Source organism: Rhinatrema bivittatum, chromosome 5 (genome assembly GCF_901001135.1).
Source record: "Rhinatrema bivittatum chromosome 5, aRhiBiv1.1, whole genome shotgun sequence".
NCBI lineage: Eukaryota > Metazoa > Chordata > Amphibia > Gymnophiona > Rhinatrematidae > Rhinatrema > Rhinatrema bivittatum.
The window spans coordinates 52,998,742-53,021,368 of NC_042619.1; the positions used below are offsets into that span (position 1 = coordinate 52,998,742).

The following is a 22,627-nucleotide window of genomic DNA, read 5'->3' on the forward strand; positions in this document are numbered from 1 at the left end:
TGTTTATCTTCCCAACAGGTGAAATTTCAAGCAAAGAGAGGTCTAGCCCATCCCATCTTCACAAGCAGGAAGATCTTTCTCTAAATCTGGCTGACCTGAAGCCATATTTAGACCCAAAGTTAGGGAAGAAACAGAAGAAGCATCCAGAATGGTCTGTGACAAAGTGGCTACTGAAGAGAAAGCCAAGCCTCAGTTGGCTGGCCAATCTTATGGCCCACTCATCTGGAACACTACAGCCCTACTCAGCCAACAAGGGGGTACAACTCATAAACATATCCATCTCCACTGTCATCAGATCTAAGAGATAATAGATGTAGGGGTTGTGTAGGCTGCAGCAGGCCCCTAAAGCCAGAATCTTCCTTCATTTGGTATTTTGGTTATTTAATTTCAAATATCTAAGCTACCCCAAGACCCTATTGCTCTGATCTTTCTTAATGGCGTAGTGTTTTCTGACAGATTACACACTGCTCCTCAGCTGGATTCAAGCACTACCAGGCAGGGCCGGTGCAAGGGTATTGGGCGCCCTAGGCACCTTCAGCCTTGCGCCGCCACCAGCCGCAGCCCCGACTCCTCCTCCCCTCCCTCCCCCCAAAAGGAAACGTACAAAATACCTGGTGGTCCAAGTGGGGGCCCGGGAGCAATCTGCCGCTCCAGAGGCCTCGGCTGCCACTAAGCAAAATGGCGCCGGTGGCCTTTAGCCCCTACCATGTGACAGGGGCCAACCAATGGCACCGGTAGCCCCTGTCACATGGTAGGGGCTAAAGGCCACCGGCGCCATTTTGCTTAGTGGCAGCCGAGGCCCCGGGAGCAGCAGATCGCTCCCGGGCCCTCTGCTGGACCACAAGGGTGTGTCGGGATGGTGGCACGGTGAGGCGGGGGCTGGCAGAATTTTGATAGGGCACTTTTTGCCCTTTCAAAATTTTGCCGCCTGCCACGGCGCCCCCTAAATCGCGGTACCCTAGGCACAGGCCTAGCTCACCGAGTGGTTCCTCCGGCCCTGGTACCAGGCTCACTCCCCCAAACTTCAGCTGGCATTGGACCCACTAGGCTTAGTAGCTGGGTCAGAGAGAGCTAGAACTTCCTTGTATTATTAAAAAAAAAAAATAGAGACATTCTTGCAAGAGAAATGTTTTTATGTCTTTTTTTTTTCTCTAACCATATTTCTTAACATTCCCATCTACAGGGATATAAATTCATAATTTAAAGCAGCAAAACAAGAGCAATCCAATTTAATGGCTTTTGCTGAAGCTTCTTCCTTTCTCTTGAATTTTATTTTTCTTTCTATTTCACAATAAAGGTTCTATGCTTTTTTAGTATGTGCACAACTACAGTTTATAAAATTCTTCTTCCCTGCTTCTTTCTCCATTTAGTCATCCTAAACATGCCTCATTGCCATGTCAGCATGGGATTTTCATAAGGATCAACACAGCAGGAAGAAAATTAAACACTGGGCCAAAAGAAAGAAGTAATCATTGTGTTTAATTGCTAACCGAGTGTTCTGAAACAGGTTTTGCTGCTACTTCTGTGTTAATGTGGAACATAATAAAACAGTATCTTCAGTTCCCTAAATATGGAGCAAAATTTCACATCCTGATGTGAAAGAGTTTTACTGCATGAACAGGAATGCAGAAAAAAAATGTCAGCTCTGCATATTTATTGTTTTATGGTAGCACAATAGGTCAGTTTGAAACCAAAGCAGGTTTGACTGGGGCCTCCCATACAGAGGATATTTCCCCTCTGGCCACCTCATGTACCTTGGAGTATAAAGACCAAACAGGAGGCACAGTCACAATTTAAAAAATTAACACTCCCCACCCATGCAGATGTAGTTCATATTCAGATTCCTCAGTGTCACATGAATGGGAAACCAATAAGTTCTTTGTGCCCTTGATAACATTTCACACCACAACATGAAGTCATTCTGAATTTCCTCTGTCACCCTCCAGAGATTTGTCTTAGCAGCATACATTTTCTGGGATGTAATATACCAAAATGGGATGTTTTTAGCTTGTGACTCTTTCAGAGCTTAGTAACTGGACTCAATTGACCAATGACTCTCAAAGGGATTTTGAAATCCTGTTGTCCCTCTAGTGAATAAGCAGACACTTGAAGAAGGAAGTTTAATACTGGAACCAAATTCGCCAGCCCAAAGAAGCCTGAATTTCACCCTCATGTGTGGACACCATTGAGATACAGTGACTATAACAAACTCAGAAATGTATTCCTAATAATTCATGTTTCTGGAGTTACAGAGAAAAACACACAATGTTGTGAGATGCTAATAATTAAAATTATACAACTCTGTAGCAATCCTCAAGTGCCCTAGGCAGGTCTGGTTTTCAGAGCAGCCAAATTATGGAATCTGATCAAAATGGTGTAAAATAAAGTTATGCAGATATAGTTCACAAATATTCATTGTGAAAATCCTAAAAACTGCACCTGCTTGCTATCCCTGGACCGAGGACCAAAGTTTGCCAGACCTGGTGTTCTTGTTTGTAAGGTTTTGGGTGGACCCTTGGACACTGTGGCAGATGACCACGCCCACAGGGGGAAGTCCCGTGAGGGGCCACAGGTCAGGCTCAGCTTTAGGACACACAACACAGAATTATCTTTTATTAAATAGTATTGAGGAGCCATCAGAGGTGGCAGTAGTGAGTAGAGATGAAGCCCGGCTGGGCTTGTAGTCCCTCAGGACACTGGAACAGCGATCCCTCGATAGCTGTGCTGTAGTGGAGAGAAACTGAGATAGTGAGGACAGTGGAGCATACACAGGGTTCTGATACAGATCCTCGTTGGTTGATTGCTCACACAGCGGTTTCTCCCGGAAGGTAACACAGAAGCTGGAATAGAGGCAGGCCCTCGAGGAGCGAGTACCTGGTTCCAGGGAACAGCTCTGAGAGAATATAGATGGTAACTCACTGATGGTGTAGGCAGCGGTTTCTTTCAAGCAGAAGTGAGCTCAGGCAGCGAGTCCGGGAACATGAGCCCTCGAGGAGCGAGTACCGGTTCCAGACAGTGACCTGAAAGAAAAGAGAGAGGCCCCCGAGGAGCGGGTACCCCGATAGAGTAAGTCCATTTAAGGAGAGGAAGAGTAGCTAGGTACGGAAAGCGAATCCCATCCGTAAGGAATCCCTTGCTAACTCGATTAGCTAGCAAACAGAGTAGGCTTTAGTATCCGGGATACGGGATGCGTGACCCCTGAGGTTCACGCCAAAGAAGGAATAAGAAGCAGGGCCACGTGGCACACACGCCCTATGGCAGCTGAACAGCATGGCGGGATGCAGTGCCCAAGCCGGACCGGGGACGCTGGAGAGGATGGCAGGCAGACGCTGCGGCAGCCAGACGTCCATCAACTGCAGGAGGAGTCGCCAAAGAGGTAAGAAGGGCGGAGTGGAGATGACGGGCAGCGACAGTCATAACACCTGGCATGCCTTAGGCTGTATTTGCTTAATTTACTAATTGCAATACCACTCATTTACAGAATTCTGAAAACAGGAAATATTCTTTCTGAAGCAACAAAAGACACTTAGGGAAGTTCTGTCACCAGTCCCTTGAGGTCGGTCGCCCAAACTGGCTTCTCATTCACTCATTGCTATTTGTTCAGTGAGTTGTGCTGAAGCAGCTGGCCTCTAGAAAAACTGACAAATTCTCTTGCTCAGTCTTTTGGAGTAGATCAGATGAAGATAAGGTGGTGGCCAGAGCCAAAGGGATTCTAAGGAATAGGGAAAGGTATAACCAGTAGAAAAAAAGGAGATAATAATGCCTTTCTACAGGGCATTTGGTGAGACTTCATCTGGAATATTTTTCCAAATCTGGAGGCCATATCTGAAAATGATATTAAAAAAAAGACTACATATAGAAACATATAGAAACATAGAAATGACGGCAGAAGAAGACCGAATGGCCCATCCAGTCTGCCCAGCAAGCCTCACACATTTTTTCTCTCATTCTTATCTGTTACTCTTAGCTCCTTGTTCTATTCCCCTTCCACCCCCACCATTAATGTAGAGAGCAGTGATGGAGCTGCATGCAAGTGAAATATCTAGCTTGATTAGTTAGGGGTAGTAGGGGCAGTAACCGCCGCGATAAGCAAGCTACACCCATGCTTATTTGTTTTACCTAGACTATGTTGTACAGCTCTTGTTGGGTTTTTTTTTTCTTCTCCCCTGCTGTAGAAGCAGAGAGCCATGCTGGATATGCATTGAAAGTGAAGTATCAGGCACATTTGGTTGGGGTAGTAACCGCCGTAACAAGCCAGCTACTCCTCGCTTTGTGATTGCGAATCCTTTTTTTTCTTCACCCCTGTCGTTGAAGCTATGCAGGATATGCGTGAAGGATCAGGTTTTTGGTTTTTTTTGGTTTTTTTTCCCCCTGCCCTTGAAGCAGAGAGCTATGCTGGAAATGCGTGATGTATCAGTCTTTCTCCCATGCCGATGCAGGAGAGAACCATGCTGGATATGCATGGAAAGTGAAGTATCAGGCACATTTGGTTTGGGGTAGTAACCGCCGTAACAAGCCAGCTACTCCCCGCGTTTTGAGTGCGAACCCTTTTTCTTCTCCTTTGCCGTTGTAGCAGAGAGCTCTGCTGGATGTGTGAAGTATCAGTTATTCTTCTCCCCTGTCATTGAAGCAGAGAGCTATGCTGTATATGCATTGAAAGTGAAGTATCAGGCATATTTGGTTTGGGGTAGTAACCGCCGTAACAAGCCAGCTACTCCCCTCTTTATGAGTGCAAATCCTTTTTTCCATTACCTCTTGCTGTTGAAGCTTAGAGCGATGTAGGAGTCACAGTAAGCATGTGTATGTTTATTTAGTAAGGGTATTGTGTCAATAGCCATCATTCTGGCGAGTCACCCACTCTTCATTGGTGGCCTCTTGACTTTATGGATCCGCAGTGTTTATCCCACGCCCCTTTGAAGTCTTTCACAGTTCTGGTCTTCACCACTTCCTCCGGAAGGGCATTCCAGGCATCCACCACCCTCTCCGTGAAGAAATACTTCCTGACATTGGTTCTGAATCTTCCTCCCTGGAGCCTCAAATCGTGACCCCTGGTTCTGCTGATTATTTTCCTACGGAAGAGGTTTGTCGTTGTTTTTGGATCATTAAAACCTTTCAAGTATCTGAAAGTCTGTATCATATCACCTCTGCTCCTCCTCTCCTCCAGGGTGTACATATTTAGATTCTTCAATCTCTCCTCGTACGTCATCCTATGAAGATCCTCCACCTTCCTGGTCGCCCTTCTCTGTACCGCTTCCATCTTGTCTTTGTCTTTTTGTAGATACTAGATAGACTAGAGGCAGTCCAGAGAATGGATACCAAAATGGTGCTAGTTCTACATCAAAAGCCAAATGAGATGAGACCAAAGGACCTAAATATATATATATACCCTAGAGAAGAGAGACAGAAGTGATATGAAAAGATAAATTCAAATACCTCAAAAGGTACAAATAACACACAAGAAGCAAACCTTTTTCAGAAGAAAGGACAGGTGGTTCCCAAATGTTTTGGAGGACCCTTAGTCAGCTGAGTTTTCAAGGTATCTGCAATGAATATGCAGGAGATAAAATTTGCACACGTTGGAGGCAGTGCATACAAAATCTATCTCATGCATATTCATTGCAGATATCCTGAAAACCCAACTGGCTAGGGTTGGGAAACATTGTTCTAGAGCAAGAAGACATAGTATGAAGCTCCAAGGTGTTGCAAGCATGGATCCTTAGACTGAGGTGGAGTTGGCACAACCTGCAGGGAGGAGCCCTGCAGGTCCTCACCGTCAGCAGGCATAGCTGGCTGAAGCAGAGGCCCAACAGGAACTTCAACTATACCATCCCTTGTTCCCCTTAAGTTGAACCCTCAGGTGCCGGTGCCAGCTGGACTTAGGTGCTGGACTCTGGAAGTTAAGATCCGTCGCATAGAAGATGTTGCAGGCCAGCACGAAGAGGATAACAGAGTCAGGACAAGCAGTGGTCAAGGCAGGCAGCAGGCAAGGCAGGAATAGGCTGTGGTCAGAGGCAGGCAGTGTTCAATCAGTAACAGTAGGAAGGCAGTGGTCAGTGGCAGGCAGAGGTCAAGCTGCAAGGTCAAAGTCAAGGTCAAGGTCAAATCTGAGGTCAAGACCAGAATTCCCATCCAAGAAGTTAAGGGATAAAGAGGAGGACGAAGGACCACAGGAGCAGGAGTGGACGCTGAAGACAGACGAGGGAAGACTGACTACAAAGACAAGAACTCAAGACAAACCAGACTGCCAAAAGAACCAGGAACTGGACACAAGAATGCAGGAAAACACAGCAGGATACAGGAACCAGGAAACAGCAAACAGGAACCAGGAACATGGAGGCAAAGCATTTCTCAAAGAGATGACCTATTGCTGAGATGAAAGGAAGCTCAGACAAGCTGTTTATACTGGAGGCATGGTGATGTCATCCAGGGATGCCACAGAGGATGTTCCACCATGGGCCCTTTAAATCCCCTCAGATCGGGCACGTGTGTGCTTAAGGAACTCCTGTGTTTCAGTGGAGACCTCCGTATATGCAAATTTATCTCATGCATATTCATTGCAGATATCCTGAAAACCCGACTGGCTTGGGGTCCCTAGGACAGGTTTGGGAAACCCTGGTCTATGCTTCTATGAACTGTGAAAAGTCCCTTCTCAGCAATTCTGGCCGAGATTGAGAAACTGTGCATAAAACACAACAGAAATGCTTAAAGCCTTCCCAGAACAGAGATCCCAAGTATCCCAGGGTCTAGATGGAGACTTTGGGACAGCCCTAGCTTTTTAGCATCCCTCTTCTGTTGTATTTTGGTGCCTGCTGTGATTTTAAATGGAAGGAACAGGACTACAAATACCAGAATATACTGAAATGTAAGGCTGAAACCTCAAAATGGTCAAAACCCTCCTTCCAGAAACTGGGCCATCTTGCAGCTTTGCTCCTGAAGAGATATTCATGTTTAAAGTATTTCAAAGCTACGTGGCAATAAACCTTTGTTGTAAAAAAGTTAAAAATTCAATAAAGATATTTACAAAAAAAAAAAAAAAAGTATTTCAAAGCTTCCCTTGTCTGGACATGTCCCACTAATGTAAATCCGGGGCTGTTTCTGCGTTGCCCCTATCAGAAACCCATGAAGGCATTGCACTGCCATGCAAACAATAAACAGAGCTTAAACAACTAAAACAAACCTATGGAAGGGGGAACTTTAAAAAATACAAGGCAAAACAGTAACATGAGGGTGTGCACCTATTATTGCAAAAAAAAGTTAGAACACAAAAGAAAGAAGGACTTCAGTTTAAGGGATCCCCTCCCCCCTCAAAAAAAAAAAAAAAGAGCCCAAAACATATTTTAATATAATTTCAGCAACTTAGATAATGCTACTGCTTTATATTTAAATATACATATCTGGAAGTATTTTCATTTTGGTGGAACTGAAATTTAAAAAATAACTAACTTTTGGAAGTTTATTCATGTTTGTTTTGAAGTTCTAATTAATAGTGGAGTTAGAAGCATTAGCCAAACTGCCTGGATCTCTTTTTACATCAAAAAAGAATCTTAAAACAGAGAAAAGACAAATGTTAAACTTCCAACAATTAAAGTAGTCTGTTAGGTACAGCAAGTAGCATGTGAGCTATCAAAAATGATGTCAGCTTAGTACCTTCCTCTTAAATATTAGCCACAGAAAAATACTTTCTTTGATAAGGCTCAGTGAGGGACCATGCAGCTGGGAGCCATTGTAAAAGATAATTGATTCATGAAACCTGTATCTTATGGATCTTCACTTACCCCTAGTCAACCCTGACAGGCCAGGGCAGTCCTGGTTTTACCCTCTTCCCCCTCTCCCCACCCTTCCCCCTGGCCTCTATGGACAATCCAGTTTCCTATAGATAGGAAAGACCCTAAGGCCATAGGTGCGACAGGGCAAAATCAGGACTGGATCAGCTTGTCAGGCCTGACCTGGCTTCCAGGCTGCGGCCCTGTTCTCACCTGAGTTGAATCAGGGTCTTGTTGCTAGTTGGCAGACTCAGGATATAAAAGTGTCTTTCAGAGAGAGTGTTTTATGGACTGCTAGGTAGGGCAACAACAAGATGGGTGGTGTGTTGTGGCATCTGGCTGCTGTAAGTGTTTTGTTGGTTTATTATGTTTCTAAGGTTGTGGGTGTTCTGGATGGTTTGGGGGCCAGCCTGAACCAACTTCGCTTGACTTGTGGGGATAAGGATCTGCAGTTCAAGCTTCCTTGGCCCCTGATTGAAGCTGCTTCTCTCCAGCTGACTGTTCTAAGTAAGTTTTAAGTCTTTACATCTTAGCTTTTTCTTTCTAGTTCTGTCTTAATTTGGTCTTCTCTTTAAAGCTCACTCATTTTAATCTGAACAAATGAAGCTTATAATTAAGTCTTCATGAAGGCTTACTGGAGTCTTATGTTTGTAGCATAAAATGACAATGCTAATTAGACAGCTTGATATGTTAAATCCCCATAATATGTTGTAGGGCTCTGATTGCTTATCACGGTTTTATTCATACTTCTGGGGTTTCAAACTGTGTTGCATAAAAATAAATGCTGATACCCCCTCTCCCCCAATTCCCATATTATAGGGGTCTGAATGACTTAGTTAATTCCATACAGTCCATTAACTTGATTCTATTGGCATATAAAGACTTCCTCCTGCAAGATAAGTGCAGCTTCTTTAAGGCTTACATCCAGGGTTGTTGTTGTCTTAATAGCTTCTCTAATGTTGGCTCTTATACAGTACCCTCCTTCCTTGAGTCTCTGACTAACTTAAGTGGAATATAATACTTGGGGTTTGTTTGTCTTTTAGTCTTAAGTTGACAAATGTTGCTTAGGGTAGTCTAATTTTTTTTTAGCTTGGCTCCTCTGAAGGTGTGGGCTCTAGTTTAGCTTAACTCTATAACTGGTTTAATAGGCTTATTAGTCATTAATGAGTAGCCAGCTAAAGGAGGCTAAAATAGTTATATTAAGGCTTTCTAAGTACTCCTGCTACAAGAACAGTAATCCCTTTTTTTTTTTTTTTTTTTTTTTTTTTTTTCTCTTCATATATCTTCCAATAGATACAAGGGCTGAAGAGCATGATGCTGCTTAAATTAAGTTTTAGTGAAACTAAAGCACTCTTGCTGCTTTTCTTTTAGGTAAAGATGGAAAACTGCATGCTCTCCATAATGACCCTGACTGTGGGACATCGGTGTTTCAGACTCCTAATGGCTCTGTGTCTGTCAGTAGTACTTATACAGGATGCTATGTTTATGAAAAGGTAAAGTGGCTGGATCAGTCATGCAGCAGTTCAGGCTCTAACTAGATAACTACTCTTGTTTGTATATATTCACAATTATAGGCTGACCAAACTGGGGGTAGAAACAATGTCTGTATCTTATTTTTCCTTTCTCTTACTTGGCTTGAGCTATAAGATGCGCTCTTCATGGAAGAGATCCTTTATAGGGTTGCCTTTTGCAGGTGACTAAACTGATGACAGAGAATAAGACTGGCTAGCTTTTTACTCTGGTCCTAATGGGTTCTCTAAAAATAGTATGCTAACTGAACCAAGCAGCTTTAACTAACTTATAACATTTGAACCAAGTCTGTTTTGTACCTAACTGGAAAATAGGTAAGTGATGCAATTGGCTTCTATAGCAGGGCCAGTCAGTAGCTTCATGTGCTGGACAAATATATCTGGGTTAGATTTCTGGCTCTAACTTCTGCTCACTTATGGAGTTAATGCAGATATATTATCTTCCTTCTAAAGAGGGCATTATTTGCTTTTAGCAAAAAAGCCTATAGCCCTGGGGGTGTATGCTGGTCTCCTATCACAGCCAGTGCAAGGTTCTTGCTATAAGACTTGCCTATTGAATCCATACTCCCTAGATAAGGATGTATGAGTCAGCCTGTAGGCCATGGCCCACTCGGTCCCCCCAGCCATGTAAACCAAAAGCATTGGAATGGAGCTGTGAGCCCATATGATCTAAGGTCATTCAGGATGGGGTGACAAGTTAGAGGTCTATAGCTCTATCCCTTCTTGGCTGTCATATACTGATCCTGTTTCTAGGGAGCTGGATAAGTAAAAGTAATAACATCACTTTGCTGTCTCATTCTTTCTGTTCTCAGAACAATGAGTATGTAATGACTGTTGGGATTGCAGGAAGAGATTCTGCAAGAGAATGGACTCTTATAGAAAAAGAATTGAGGTGTTTAATCCAGCCAGGTACAACTGCTACATCTTACACCTTTATCTGTACTCTAGTGTTTTCTTGATACTCTAGTCAACTTTTTGAATAGCAAACTTTATTCACTGACTTTCCTGACAAATGTTCACCTGACCCCCTTAAAACTGTATTCTAGTTACTTTTTGTTTTTTTTTTTATTAACAATGCTACTAGGGAACATGAGTAAACCCCCCCCCCTGCATCTACAACTGCTATATATGCCATCTGATTGGCCTTTATATTATAAACTGAAATCCTGAACAGTTCATTTTGACTAAATTGTATACTTATATTTGCTGTCATATCCCCTCTATTGTATACTACAAGGCATTAACCCCACTACCATGCAATTCTGTGTGGAGCTCCTCTGTTACAACACATACTTCTAGGTATTTTCAACCATGCCTATTTAATAGGCACACCAGTGACAAATGTAACACAATCTATATAACATCCATGGCTCTTTATTGCTTTTGACAAAACTAAGTTGAGCACCAAAATGTTTAAACAAAGGTGGCTGGGTTAGTTTGTAACATGTCTGATTTACAAAATGGTTCAATTTAATACATGCATGCATGGACAAACTTGTATGTATAAAGTCATAAAATCTAGACACAAATTAAGTTTCCCTTAAGAGGTTTAATATTCCTAGGTCTTAACCAAAGAAGTGCTAGAAATCTTGGATTTCAACTGATTCTGTGAAGCTTAATGCCATGGTACCCAGCACCTAATTTTCTGGTCCTTGACTGCCAAACAATTACTCCCATGTATTTTATCCACTACTGTGTAGCTCCAATAGTAGACTACACAACCTAAAAGATTAGGAAGAGCAGACTATGGTATATAACACTGATAGTCACTGGATTGGTCCCCAATACAATTAGGATAACATAGCAAGTGCTGTGCAGTACAATGTAGAAAGTTGACCTGAGGTGACAGAACTAAATGCTGCAGAGGCAGCATGCCCAGTCCTGGCAAGATGAGTCAGGGCCCATGACTACAGGATGATGAAAGGAACCCTGGTGCATGTTCTCAGCTATAGACCAGCCTAGGTATGACAGGTGAGAATCTTCAGGTAACGTCAAATGAAGTCTCATGGTTCCAGACCTAGCCTGTTCTCTACTGAACTAGAAATTGAGGAGGAAACAGTCAAAATAGTTGAAGCTATTTAGGAATACTAAAACTATGAATCTTTACACTTAACTTTTTTCTTTTTTTTCTTCAGTTCTTGATGCACCAAGGCCTAGTCAATGTGCTAACATCCAGAAAGTCAACAGATTAAGTTGTGCTGATCTATCTTTGACCCAAGATCAGTGTCAAAAGAGAAACTGCTGTTATGATGCCAGTGACCGTGTTCATCCCTGCTTCTTTGGCAACGAAGGTTAGTCAAGGATAACTTTATTTTTTTTCATCTTAATGTCCATGTTGCCCATCCCCCTCCCTTTACTGATAGTCGGTGACCTGGCACCAACCACAAGGGCTTGGCATGATTGACTACTTTATTGTCCATTTCATTACAGCCACTAAAGTGGTCCTGTAACTCAAGCTTTTGATTTCCATTTCACTGAACTTTAGTAACAGATAATACAATGCTGCTTCTTGGGAGAATTCTAGGTCCTAATGTGTTCACATACTTAAGCTAATTAACAGGCTAATACAGTAGTGTGCTTGGCATCTGTTTGGCTGCACACTTTCAACACACAGGTATTAGCACATACAGTGTGGGGTAATTGCACCTCAAATGCACAGCCAACCTCATGAAAACTAATGGTTCTTATCACATGCAAATGCATGTTGATGAGTCTATTGGTCACCTGGTATCCTGAAGCAAAATGACTGCAGCCAAGCTGCACATTTTACACTCAGAAATTAACACCTGCCCTTGGGCAGGTGTTAAGATCTAAGCAACATGGGAAAGTGTGCAGAAAATACTGCTTTTCTGTACACTTTTCAGACTTTATATCCTAGCAATATTAAATCAGAAGCACTTTTTTTTATCTGCCTGCCAGTCAGCAGGTTAAGACTCAACTTTGTTGGCATCCATTTCATCATATGGCTGTAAGCAGGCTTGAAAACACTGGTAAAATCTAGCATTGGTTGTCAGACCTGCTGACAGCCATTCCTAACACTAAGGAGGTGCTAGCAGGGGCAGCTCGGCCCACCAGGGGATCAGGAATCCCCTGGTGGGCCGAGCACGGACATGACAGAGCCACACTCAGCAGACCATGTGGTATTGCCCTGGGCCTGTCGTCGTCAGGAATCCACCCCTGGGTGCTAGTAATGTGCTATTGTCACTAGCACCTCCTTATTAGCATGACACCACATTTTAAATAGAATCACACACCTAGGAGAAATGTCTGGGTGCATGTCAAGAGCAGGCACTCGATACAGAGTGCTGCTGTCCCATGATTTTTACAATATTGGCCTGCTAGTGCTTTAGAACTGGTAAACAGCCTGGCGTAGGCAACTTGTATTTAGACCTTATCTCCAGGTAGACAAAACATGGCCTAGGTTCTTAAGGAGTCTTGTAGGCTACTAGCCCCGATTCAAGAAGTTCAATTTTAAACTCATGAGTAATTGAGGGTGAGCAAGAGGACATTCTACAATGCTTTCTAGCATCTCCAGACAAAGACAATGTTCCTACATAACGTTCATCTTAAGACCATTATGTGGCTCTAATTCTTGAGCATGGAATACAAATTGTACTATGTTCCCTGCTCAATGCTTGCTAAATTCATCCAAATGAAACAATTGGCTTAAACTGCATTTTTATAGCAGCTAAGATACTAGAAAGCTTGCTTTTTTTATTTTCTCACCTTGTACAGATCCATATCTGTTAAGTACAAACTGAGCTGTGAATAATAGACTTTCAACAAATGTGTTAATATTAAAACCTGCTTCAGCCATAGTATGAGGCAGGAAACATATGGTGTATTTAAGACAATGTTTGTATCCATGCACAGCAGTGAGTACAGGCTGCTATGATGCTGAACAGGAGAAACTGAGGGCTGCTATCTGTGCTAGGAAGAAGCTATGCCTAGTAAATCTCTTGTGTAGACTGAAGAGGGATGTAAATGATGCTTAGAAATAGTGAGTCAATTTGTTAGTGACAAAATCCTTACCTTGTGACAACCCAAGCATAGCTTTGGATGCCAGGGAACCTGGACATATTTGCCAAAGACTAATCACCTCTTAAATCATAACTGACATAACTAGCTAAGTTTGAATTTTATCACTATAAATCAAGGCTAAATTGAATAACTGTCCTTAACCCTTTAAAAAAAAATCTGTAGAAGTAGTCATGCAGACTGAGTTTCAAAGCTATGGGCCAGCTATAGAAAAACCTTGATCGTATATCTCAGTGAGGTGAGTGACTTGTGGAGAATACTTCTAACACCAGTGGCTGTTATCTGTTTATGAATTAGTGTTGCTAGTTTATACTGTAGCTCTAAAAGCCATTGTAGTATACAGGTGTTATAGGATCAAATACTGGTAAAAATCTGAGCCATGATCTGTCCAATTTGCAACACTCAAGGTGGCTGCAGGTAAACTTGTACAATAGGGGTAGGCTGGATATTTATGCCAACTGTTTGCATCATAAAGCATAGGTATGTCATGGCCTGAAGTTGCACCTACACAAAGTAATGCAGTAAAACGCAATACCAAAGCAAGCTTAAATGGAAATGGCAAATGCTGTGGTTTGATTACTGTGTTAAATATTTAGCTTCTCAGCCAGACCATATAAAGCTGTTCTGTATTGAGCATAATTACAGCTTCAATCACACTAAAACACATCACAAATGTGCATTAAATATCTAAGATGCAGGCTTCATGAATCTTGATGGCTGACTTGGGTAAAACAGATGGAATGAGACAATCACACTAAAGCAAAGTGACAACTTCATTTGACCTGCTATCTCAATGGCTTCATATTCAGAAGACTAGAAAAGTCACATCAACCAAATTCAATATAGCTGGGGAAGTGTTTACCCTACATGTGGTTTTTGTGCCTGACAGTCAGATCTGTTACAGCAATATTGTAGCTAAATTGTCATGCTTGTTCTACTTCCAGTGACTGCACAGTGCACCCAGGATGGACAATTCTCCATTGCAATATCAAAAGATGTGACTCTTCCATCTCTGAACTTGAGTTCTGTCAGACTGGCCAGAGGAAAATCAGGGTGTGGTCCAGTAGCTCAGACCAATGCTTTTCTCCTCTTCAAGTTCCCTCTCTCAGCCTGTGGGACTCTTTCACAAGTGAGTTGAAATGGTAGAGCTCAAGTTTGGCATGGAAACTCATAGACTGGGTCTACTTGCTTTACTGCCTTAAGCAGTGGCAACTGGTGTTTAAATAGGGTAAGGTTTTTAACATGGGGGGGAGGGGGGCAAGGGAAGGTCATTCCCACTTGCTGCTCAGTTGCAGATCATACAAGCAACACATGGATTCTGACAGGCAGCCCCAGCTTTGCTCACATTACTCATCTATTTTAAGTCTATTGCAGGCTGCCCATAACAAATGAGCTTACAAGAAGCTTGGTAGATTGCTAGCCTGTTTAATACACAAATGTACACTAAATACTGCTGCATGCCATTGGGATGTTTAAGTATAAAGGGGAACACTGAAGCATCTGTTTCATACAATTAAGCGTCTTTAAGGAGTTGTGTTCTGCATTTAGGCAATAAGCTATCCTTCCCAACATAACTGAGATTGTTCCTCCCCATGTAAAACATGGCTGTTATCTACCAAATGGAAAGGGTGAAACAAGGCTAGAGTTACCACACATTCTTGTGTAGCCTGTTTAAACTACTTGCTGCACAAGCATGGCAACAGGAACAAGTTAAAATCTGAAATTATCCCATTTTGCACACCTAGGAAGTGCAATTGTAGGCTTTTAAAGAGCTGTATGTTGTAGATGAAAACAGATTTTGCCTACTTTTATCCATTACCTCTGAATGTAAGGTAATGGGAATGGCATGCTAGTTGAGGCCTTCAAACAAATGTTGATAGCAACTTTGATTGCATGTTATCATTCAAATCTTGGTTTTACACTTCAACACATTCTCTTGCACTGAATACTTAACTATAAATCAACAAGTCATGAACACAATGCATCACAGAACTGTATTAGTTTAAGAACTGTTTGCCAAAGGCACAACAGGGAAAGCTGTAGAACATGATTTGCCTCTTGACTTAAAATGGTTTTTGTCTTGTGATTAGATATATGGAGACCAGGTACTTTATGAGAATGAGATTGTGGCAGACAAAATTGTGCAAACATGGAAGGGTGTCTCCCTTACCCGGGACAGCACATTCAGGTAATTCTGGTGAAAATGTACAGAACTGAAGCTAGCTTTATGCACGACTTAAACAAAAGCTTTAGGTCTAAACAATGTAATAGTGCTAGTTAGCATAGCTTTCTGCTCATGAAGTAAAATTGACCTACATGATGGCTTCTTGCACACTCTTGCATGGAACTCTAATGTTGGCTTATTCCTATATTACCACCACTTAGACACTGCAACATTCGTGTTGAGGCTGGATTGAGGACAGATACAGAATTGAGACTGACCACTTCTATTTGCTTTCAGCTTAGTTTAAAGGTTGTGTATTATATAGTTCTAACATTGTACTTGGCATTTAAGCGGCTTTTAAACTAAGCTCTATTTACTATCAGTTTACACTAGGCACTTGCATTTTGAAACTTAAAACAGGGAAGATATAAACACTAGTTGCAGCACAAAGTCTTAACTGAGGCTAATGCTCTACAAAATCAAGATTTCAACACTTTGTTCCAGATTGAATATACAGTGTGTATTTGCTGCCAGCAGTGTCCTCCCTTTGAAAGTTGAAGTCTTCACTCTGGGTCCACCACCTCCAATTTCTAGTCAAGGACCCCTAATGTTAGAGATGAGAATTGCAACAGGTAAGCACTCATTCTTTGAAGCAGCGAAAACATAGCAGACCAAATAGTGCTACCAGCATGCAACAAGACCTAGTGGGCTTCTGATTGGGTTGAAATTGGTTTCCAGTTGCAGCTCAAACAGCTGCTTTTGAAGCTGCACTGTGGGCCTGTGGTGACTCTGCAAAGACTTCTGTGGGGGTAGGGAGGGGAATTAACATGGAGATCTTATAGATAAAAAAAAAGCTTAAGATCTGAATAGTTACAGTACTCATAACTTTCATGCACCTTTAAGTACATGCAGAAATCTAGGCCATAACATCAATCTCTACACATGGAAAAAGCCTTGAGGTTGTAATCTGTCAGGCATAGGTTTCTAAACAAATGGTAATCAAGCTCAGATTGCCTAAAATAGTGTGAACTCCCCCCCCCCCCCCCCCCACCTTATGGTGGCTCCTCAATTCCATAGATTTGGTAATCTTCACCTGTCTTGTAGAACATGCAGTTAAATCTTAGTACAAGCTTGTTTAAAATAGAAAATGATACAAGACTTTACTAGCAGTGAGCTGGCACTTACAAATTGCTTTTAAAAAAAAGTTAAGCAATAAGCATTAGGGATGTGAATCGTTTGACGATTTAAAATATCGTCCAATATATTTTAAATCAAAAATCGTTAGCCGCGATACAATAACAATTCCCCCGATTTATCGTCAAAATCGTAAAGAAGGGGGAGGGCGGGAAAACCGGCACACTAAAACAACCCCGACCCTCCCAAACCCCCCCAAAATGCCTTAAATTACCTGGGGTCCAGAGGAAGGGTCCCGGTGTGATCTTTTACTCTCAGACCTCTGGTGCTTGTAGAAATGGCGCCGGCACTACCTTTGGATTTTCCGTACAGAAAAACAATTCGCATGCAGGAAGTCGTTCCCGGACCCCCACTGGACTTTTGGCAAGTCTTGTGGGGGTCAGGAGGCCCCCCAAGCTGGCCAAAAGTCCCTGGGGGTCCAGCAGGGGTCCAGGAGCGATCTCCTATGCTCCTGACCTCGGGGACAAAACAAAATGGCGCTGGCACTACCTTTGACCTGTCATATGACAAGGCAAAGGTAGCGCCGGCGCCATTTCTACAAGCACCGGAGGTCCGAGAGTAAAAGATCACACCGGGACCCTTCCTCTGGACCCCAGGTAATTTAAGGCATTTTGGGGGATTTATTTTAAAGGGTCGGGGTGGGTTTTAGGGATGTTTTAGTGTGCCGGTTTTCGATTTACACGATTTTCACGATATTTAAAAAACCCAAACAGACGATCCGATTCCCTCCCCCCTCCCAGCCAAAATCGATTGTTAAGACTATCGATCACACAATTCACATCTCTAATAAGCATTTTAAGTCAAGCCAAATATACCTATTGCCCACTTTAGTGCAGATTTGAAAATTATGAAATTGGGGCTTGTAAACTAGTGGAAATTACTTATGTAAATACACTACAAATCTTTATCATGAGGCATCTTGCCATTTTCATCTCAACATCTGCACCAGATGGTCAACTAGGGTACCCATGGCCCTGAGGGCTGGCAGGAAGGGAATCTCAAAAGACCAGGCATTGGTTTTGATGGCTGGCTGAAGATACAGCTCACTTTTTTCCTTCTCTGCAATATATCTGCAGGCTGAGTTTTCCATCAATTAGTTGGACTGACATGCATGATCATGCAATAAAACAAGTCTTGGACATAAGCTAGAACAAATACTTACAATGACTCTTCAGTTCCCCAACCTCTAAGTAGATCAGAGACCAGTTTGAAGAAAAACCAGAGGTGTTCCCCAGAAACTCTTTGCACTGTAATATGAACATGTTAATTGTCAACAGATGTCCAATATAATGTATACTATGGAGATGCAGATTACCCTGTGACAAAACTCCTCCGGGACCCAGTCTTTGTAGAAGTTCGGATCCTGCAAAGAGAAGATCCAAAAGTGGTATTAATGCTGCACCAGTGTTGGGCCACCCCAGCCACAAATCCCCTGCACAAGAAACAATGGCCAATCCTAGTAAATGGGTGAGTAATATATCTGAAGTTAAATGACTGGATATCTTGAGGAACATGCTGACTGCTATCTTGTTACAGGTGCCCATTCACTGGAGACAACTACTTAACACAGCTACTTGAAGTCCAGCATGCTAGACTGACATTCCCATCACACTACAAGAGGTTTATTGTAAAAACATTTGCATTTGTAGACTCTACCTCCCAGCAAGCACTAAGTGGACAGGTGAGTCACTCTTAAATAGACACATGGCATTACTTGTCCAATTTATGCAGAAAAAGGGATGCATTAGATGACTCTGCACACTTTAAGACTTGCATAGCTTTCATGCCACTGAAACTCATGATGCATCTTCCTGCAGGGATGGGTGGTATTGTGGTGCTTATGATGTAATTCATGAAAGATTTCTTGATGTACAAACTTCCTACTTTTTTATAGGTTTACTTTCACTGCAGTGCCTCAGCATGTACACCTTCCACAACAGAATCCTGTTCAACTATTTGCAGCCAAAGAAGTAAGATGTGCTGTTAAATGTTCCCATTGGACTAGTGTATACCAGCTTATCAAACATGAGTAGCTGTCTTCATCAAAGATGTAATAGTGTTAAAACTTATCTCCTAAGGAGTACAGTGGCATGGTGAAAAGCTCCATGTAGGACAAATGGCACACATTTCCTACTATAGATATGAAGACAGTAACCTTTGAAGTCAAAGGTCAATGACTCTAGTATGACAGTACAGTGTTAAACATTTTTAACTGGCAACACATCTTGACTAGGACATGTAATCTCACATGCCCAGCTTTGCATCTCCCATGAGACTGGACCTTTACTATTCTAACTCTTCAAGAATGTCAGTGAGCCAAACCATGACAACTTGCTCTACAAGGAAGGTAGGAGTCTTGCAGGGAAACACAGAAGGCATAAGTAAACTGTAGCTATAGCAACAATGCCCATGCTGGGTCAGGCCAAGGGCCACTGAGCCTAGCAGCTTGTAACAGTGGTCAGTTCAGGCTGCAAGTACCTGGTAGATCCCACAAAGTATATTAATTACACTCAGGGATAGCAATAGCTTTTCTTGTCATTCTGTCTAATGTAATGGACTCATCCTTCAGGAACTTGTCAAAACACATTTGCTTTTTTTTACTATCAAGTAACCTCTAAGCCATCTCTTCAAAGATGAAAAGCCCTAGCCTACCTTCTATAGCAGCATAGAGCTGTTAACATCCCCTTTTCACTCATTGCTCTCCTTGGTGCTTCTAATCTTTTAGATTTGCTCCCAGTATTAAAGTCTAAATATAGAAGCTCTTATCTCCTCTTTAGGAGCAGTCCTTAAGTTCTGCATGTAATTGGCCTAAAGTCTGCACACAGACCAAACTTTCCTATGGTTAAGTTCCCCATTGGAGGGGCAGAGAATGGTGAAGGCCACTAGTAAATTCCAATCAAGATGTGACATAATAGATGTTGCAATATGAGTTAAGCTCCAGAGTTGCTGTTAATTTAATACTGAACATCTATCATGTAACCAGGTAATTTAGCATAGCTTGAATGTTAACCTTTAGTCACTTGAGAGGCACAGCCTCTGACATAACCAAGGGAAAATCAGTGCTCTTAGAACAATGTGCCTCTTCCCTTAGGAAAAAGATCTAACAATTTGAGCCTTGATCAGCCAAGGAGAAGCCTGGTGACAGCTGATGGACCTGTGGACTTCCATAGTACTGTGGATCAACAAACTCTTCAAGAAGGTATTCTAGACAAGACAAAGATCACAGAATCCATATTGCCTCCTTTTTCTGAAACTAAACTGCTTATGACCCTATACTGTTAAGTGATCAATAGTGACTCACTATTCTGAGTCTGTGACAAATGATGCCTTTTTGTACTAGGGAAACATTTGTTTTTTTAATTGCTTACAACACAATTGAATAGTGACTTTAGCAAGCCAACTTTGTAGAGCAGAGCTTTCCAAACTGTGTCGGGACACGTTAGTGTGTTGCCTGCAGTGTGCAGGTGTCGCGCAAGCCCGGTCAACTCTGATGCGAGTTTGGGCTTTTTTCTAGAGATTCACTTTTTTTTTTTTTTTTCAGTTTATGGGTTGCTTATTGGGTGATTTTTGCTGTCAATCGCATTTTTTTTTTTTGGGGGGCTTGGTGGGTGGAACGAGCCCAGCCATCCTTGTATTGGCGGCTGCCGCCGATGAGGCCTGGCCATGAGGAGTACTGACTGCAAGCAGCAGTGTCTGGTGATCATGGAAGGGAGTGAAGCACTTAACTGGCAACAATCAAAAAGACGAGGTACATGAGTGTGGGGGGCCAGACATGTGCTGGGAGGAGAGAGATGAGTGAGGGGGGGACAGACATGTGCTTGAGGGGGAGAGATGAGTGTGTGGGGGCCAGACATGTGCTGGGGGGAGCAGAGAGATGAGTGTGTGGGGGACAGACAATTTGTTTTCTCATAAATTATAACAATAACATGAATCTTGGAATATATATTTAATATAAATTTAAGGTTTTCATGAGAGGTTGTCGTGAAACATTTTATTTATGTATATATTTAAGGAAACATACATAAATTGTCAAAATATGTTTCATTTGTTTAACCTTTAACCTCTGGTTTACTAGTAGACTGAATTACCGTGTCGTGAAATTATGTTTGTCTAAAAAGTGTCACCAACATGAAAAGTTTGGAAAGCTCTGTTGTAGAGTCTTAATCCTTTTCTGAGGGAGGAACCATAATGCATAACTTCTCAATGTAAACTCTTCATCTAAGGTATAATCTGCAAAGAATCAGATTCTTATACTGAATCGAGCTAATCCATGTTGGCTAGAAACAAGTTACACTTTAGATCAGTTGGGCTAACATGATTGTGATCTGCTGCTCTAACACATACCAGATTTACCAGTGTAACTTAAAAGGACTTTGCCAATGTAGGACAATACTCACTAAACTGATGCTCTCTGAAGCTTGCATATCAGTTGACTACATTATTCTTTCACTCAGATTCTCATGAGACCAGTCTGTCTGTCCACCTGGAGTATGCAAGTGGAATTGTGATTGCAGTTGGCATTCTTTCTCTCATTGTGGTCCTTCTGGAGCTGTGGAAAAATCATAAACAGATAAAGCCAAGCAACACTTAAGCTTTCATGTTTCTATACATTGAATGAAGGATTTGGAGTTGTCTACTACTGCTGTCCTATAAGCACTATTACCAGTTAACTAGATTATCTATGTCCTCAGTAAAATGAGTTGTATGTAAACTCCTTATGTGGTAATAAAATACTGCATAAACTTAACATTTGTCCTGAATGTTTGTTTTTCTCTGCCTAAGTGTTTAGGGGGGGGGGGGTTCTTCTAGACTAATGGGAATATATTGCAACTCGACTTGGTGGAGAGATGGCAAGAGTAGGACTAGAGTCCAAAGCTGAGATGAAGTCACTTCAGCACAAGTGTGTATTTGATACTTTGCTGGCCAGTAGACATTCTGGCCTGCCTCTTAAGAGCAGGAAGTTGAGGTTCCTGTTATGATAGGAGAAACTAAATGAGCTCCAACATATAAACTCTAATTGTGGCAGCTAAGAGTAGACCACAGGGATGTCTGTTACTCACATGCTAAACTTCATTAATCTAAAACAAGTGAGACTTGCATCACTTCTACTTAACCAAAGCTAAGTGGCACTTGAACCTTGTGTTTGAGTTTGATTGCAAGGCTCTGGAAGGAGCCCTGGTGCATGGCCATAATTACAATAACCAAACTAAGGGTAGAGAAGGGATACAAAAAAGGGGGAAATGCATGGATGGTATATAATGAAGGTTCATGCTGCCATGATCCCAGCCCCGGTTCTAACGGAGCTGGAGGACCAATGGAGCAGAAGGAAACTATCAAAAGTCTACAGCAGTTAGGTGGCACACTTGTATAAATTTGAATGGATTTGCATATTCAATGTTAGTTTGAATTTTATAAAAAGAGTTGTTTCCTGATATTTCTTGTCTAGTTAATTTATTTGCTTCTTTTGGCAGAAGGGAAGGGGACTTACCAGTGCTGGGAAGAAAGAAGGGGATGCCAAATTTGGGAGGGGGGTAGGAGAGAGGATCTGAGGGATGGTGAGAGAAGAGGGATCTTGAAGAGAAATTGAGAAGGGATTTCAGGGAGGAAGGGAAGAGGTTTAAAGGATCAAGCCACAGGGGGAGAGGGGGACTCAGGCAGGGAGAATAAAGATTGTATGAAGGGGGGGGGGGGGATAAGTGGAGGAGAGGGAAGGGGAGAAAATCCACTTCCTTCTCACACCCCACCTCCTCTGCACCCACTGCAATCCTCTCATTCACACTCTATTCCCACTCCAATCTATCATACACTCCTCCATTCCTCAATAGCACTCACCTACTTCCCCTCCCCACAATCTGTCACTTTCTTCCTTCACTCATTCTTCCACCCATCTCCAAGATCTCACCACGCTCACTTTTTTTTTACGTTCTTCTGGCACTCTC

The 22,627-nt window shown here is 42.3% G+C and overlaps 1 protein-coding gene across 1 annotated transcript; it reads left to right on the plus strand.

Annotated features, from left to right (window-relative positions):
- Nucleotides 1–8,047: 8,047 nt before the first annotated feature.
- LOC115091961 (zona pellucida sperm-binding protein 4-like) lies at nucleotides 8,048–21,435 on the plus strand. Its single transcript, XM_029602357.1, has 12 exons — nucleotides 8,048–8,270; nucleotides 9,135–9,256; nucleotides 10,105–10,201; nucleotides 11,428–11,583; nucleotides 14,275–14,459; nucleotides 15,421–15,518; nucleotides 15,999–16,126; nucleotides 17,966–18,155; nucleotides 18,225–18,369; nucleotides 18,583–18,658; nucleotides 19,780–19,887; nucleotides 21,143–21,435. Exons 1-12 carry the CDS (start codon nucleotides 8,078–8,080, stop codon nucleotides 21,277–21,279), a joined length of 1,635 nt encoding a protein of 544 aa, XP_029458217.1. The 5' UTR covers nucleotides 8,048–8,077; the 3' UTR covers nucleotides 21,280–21,435.
- Nucleotides 21,436–22,627: the final 1,192 nt, after the last annotated feature.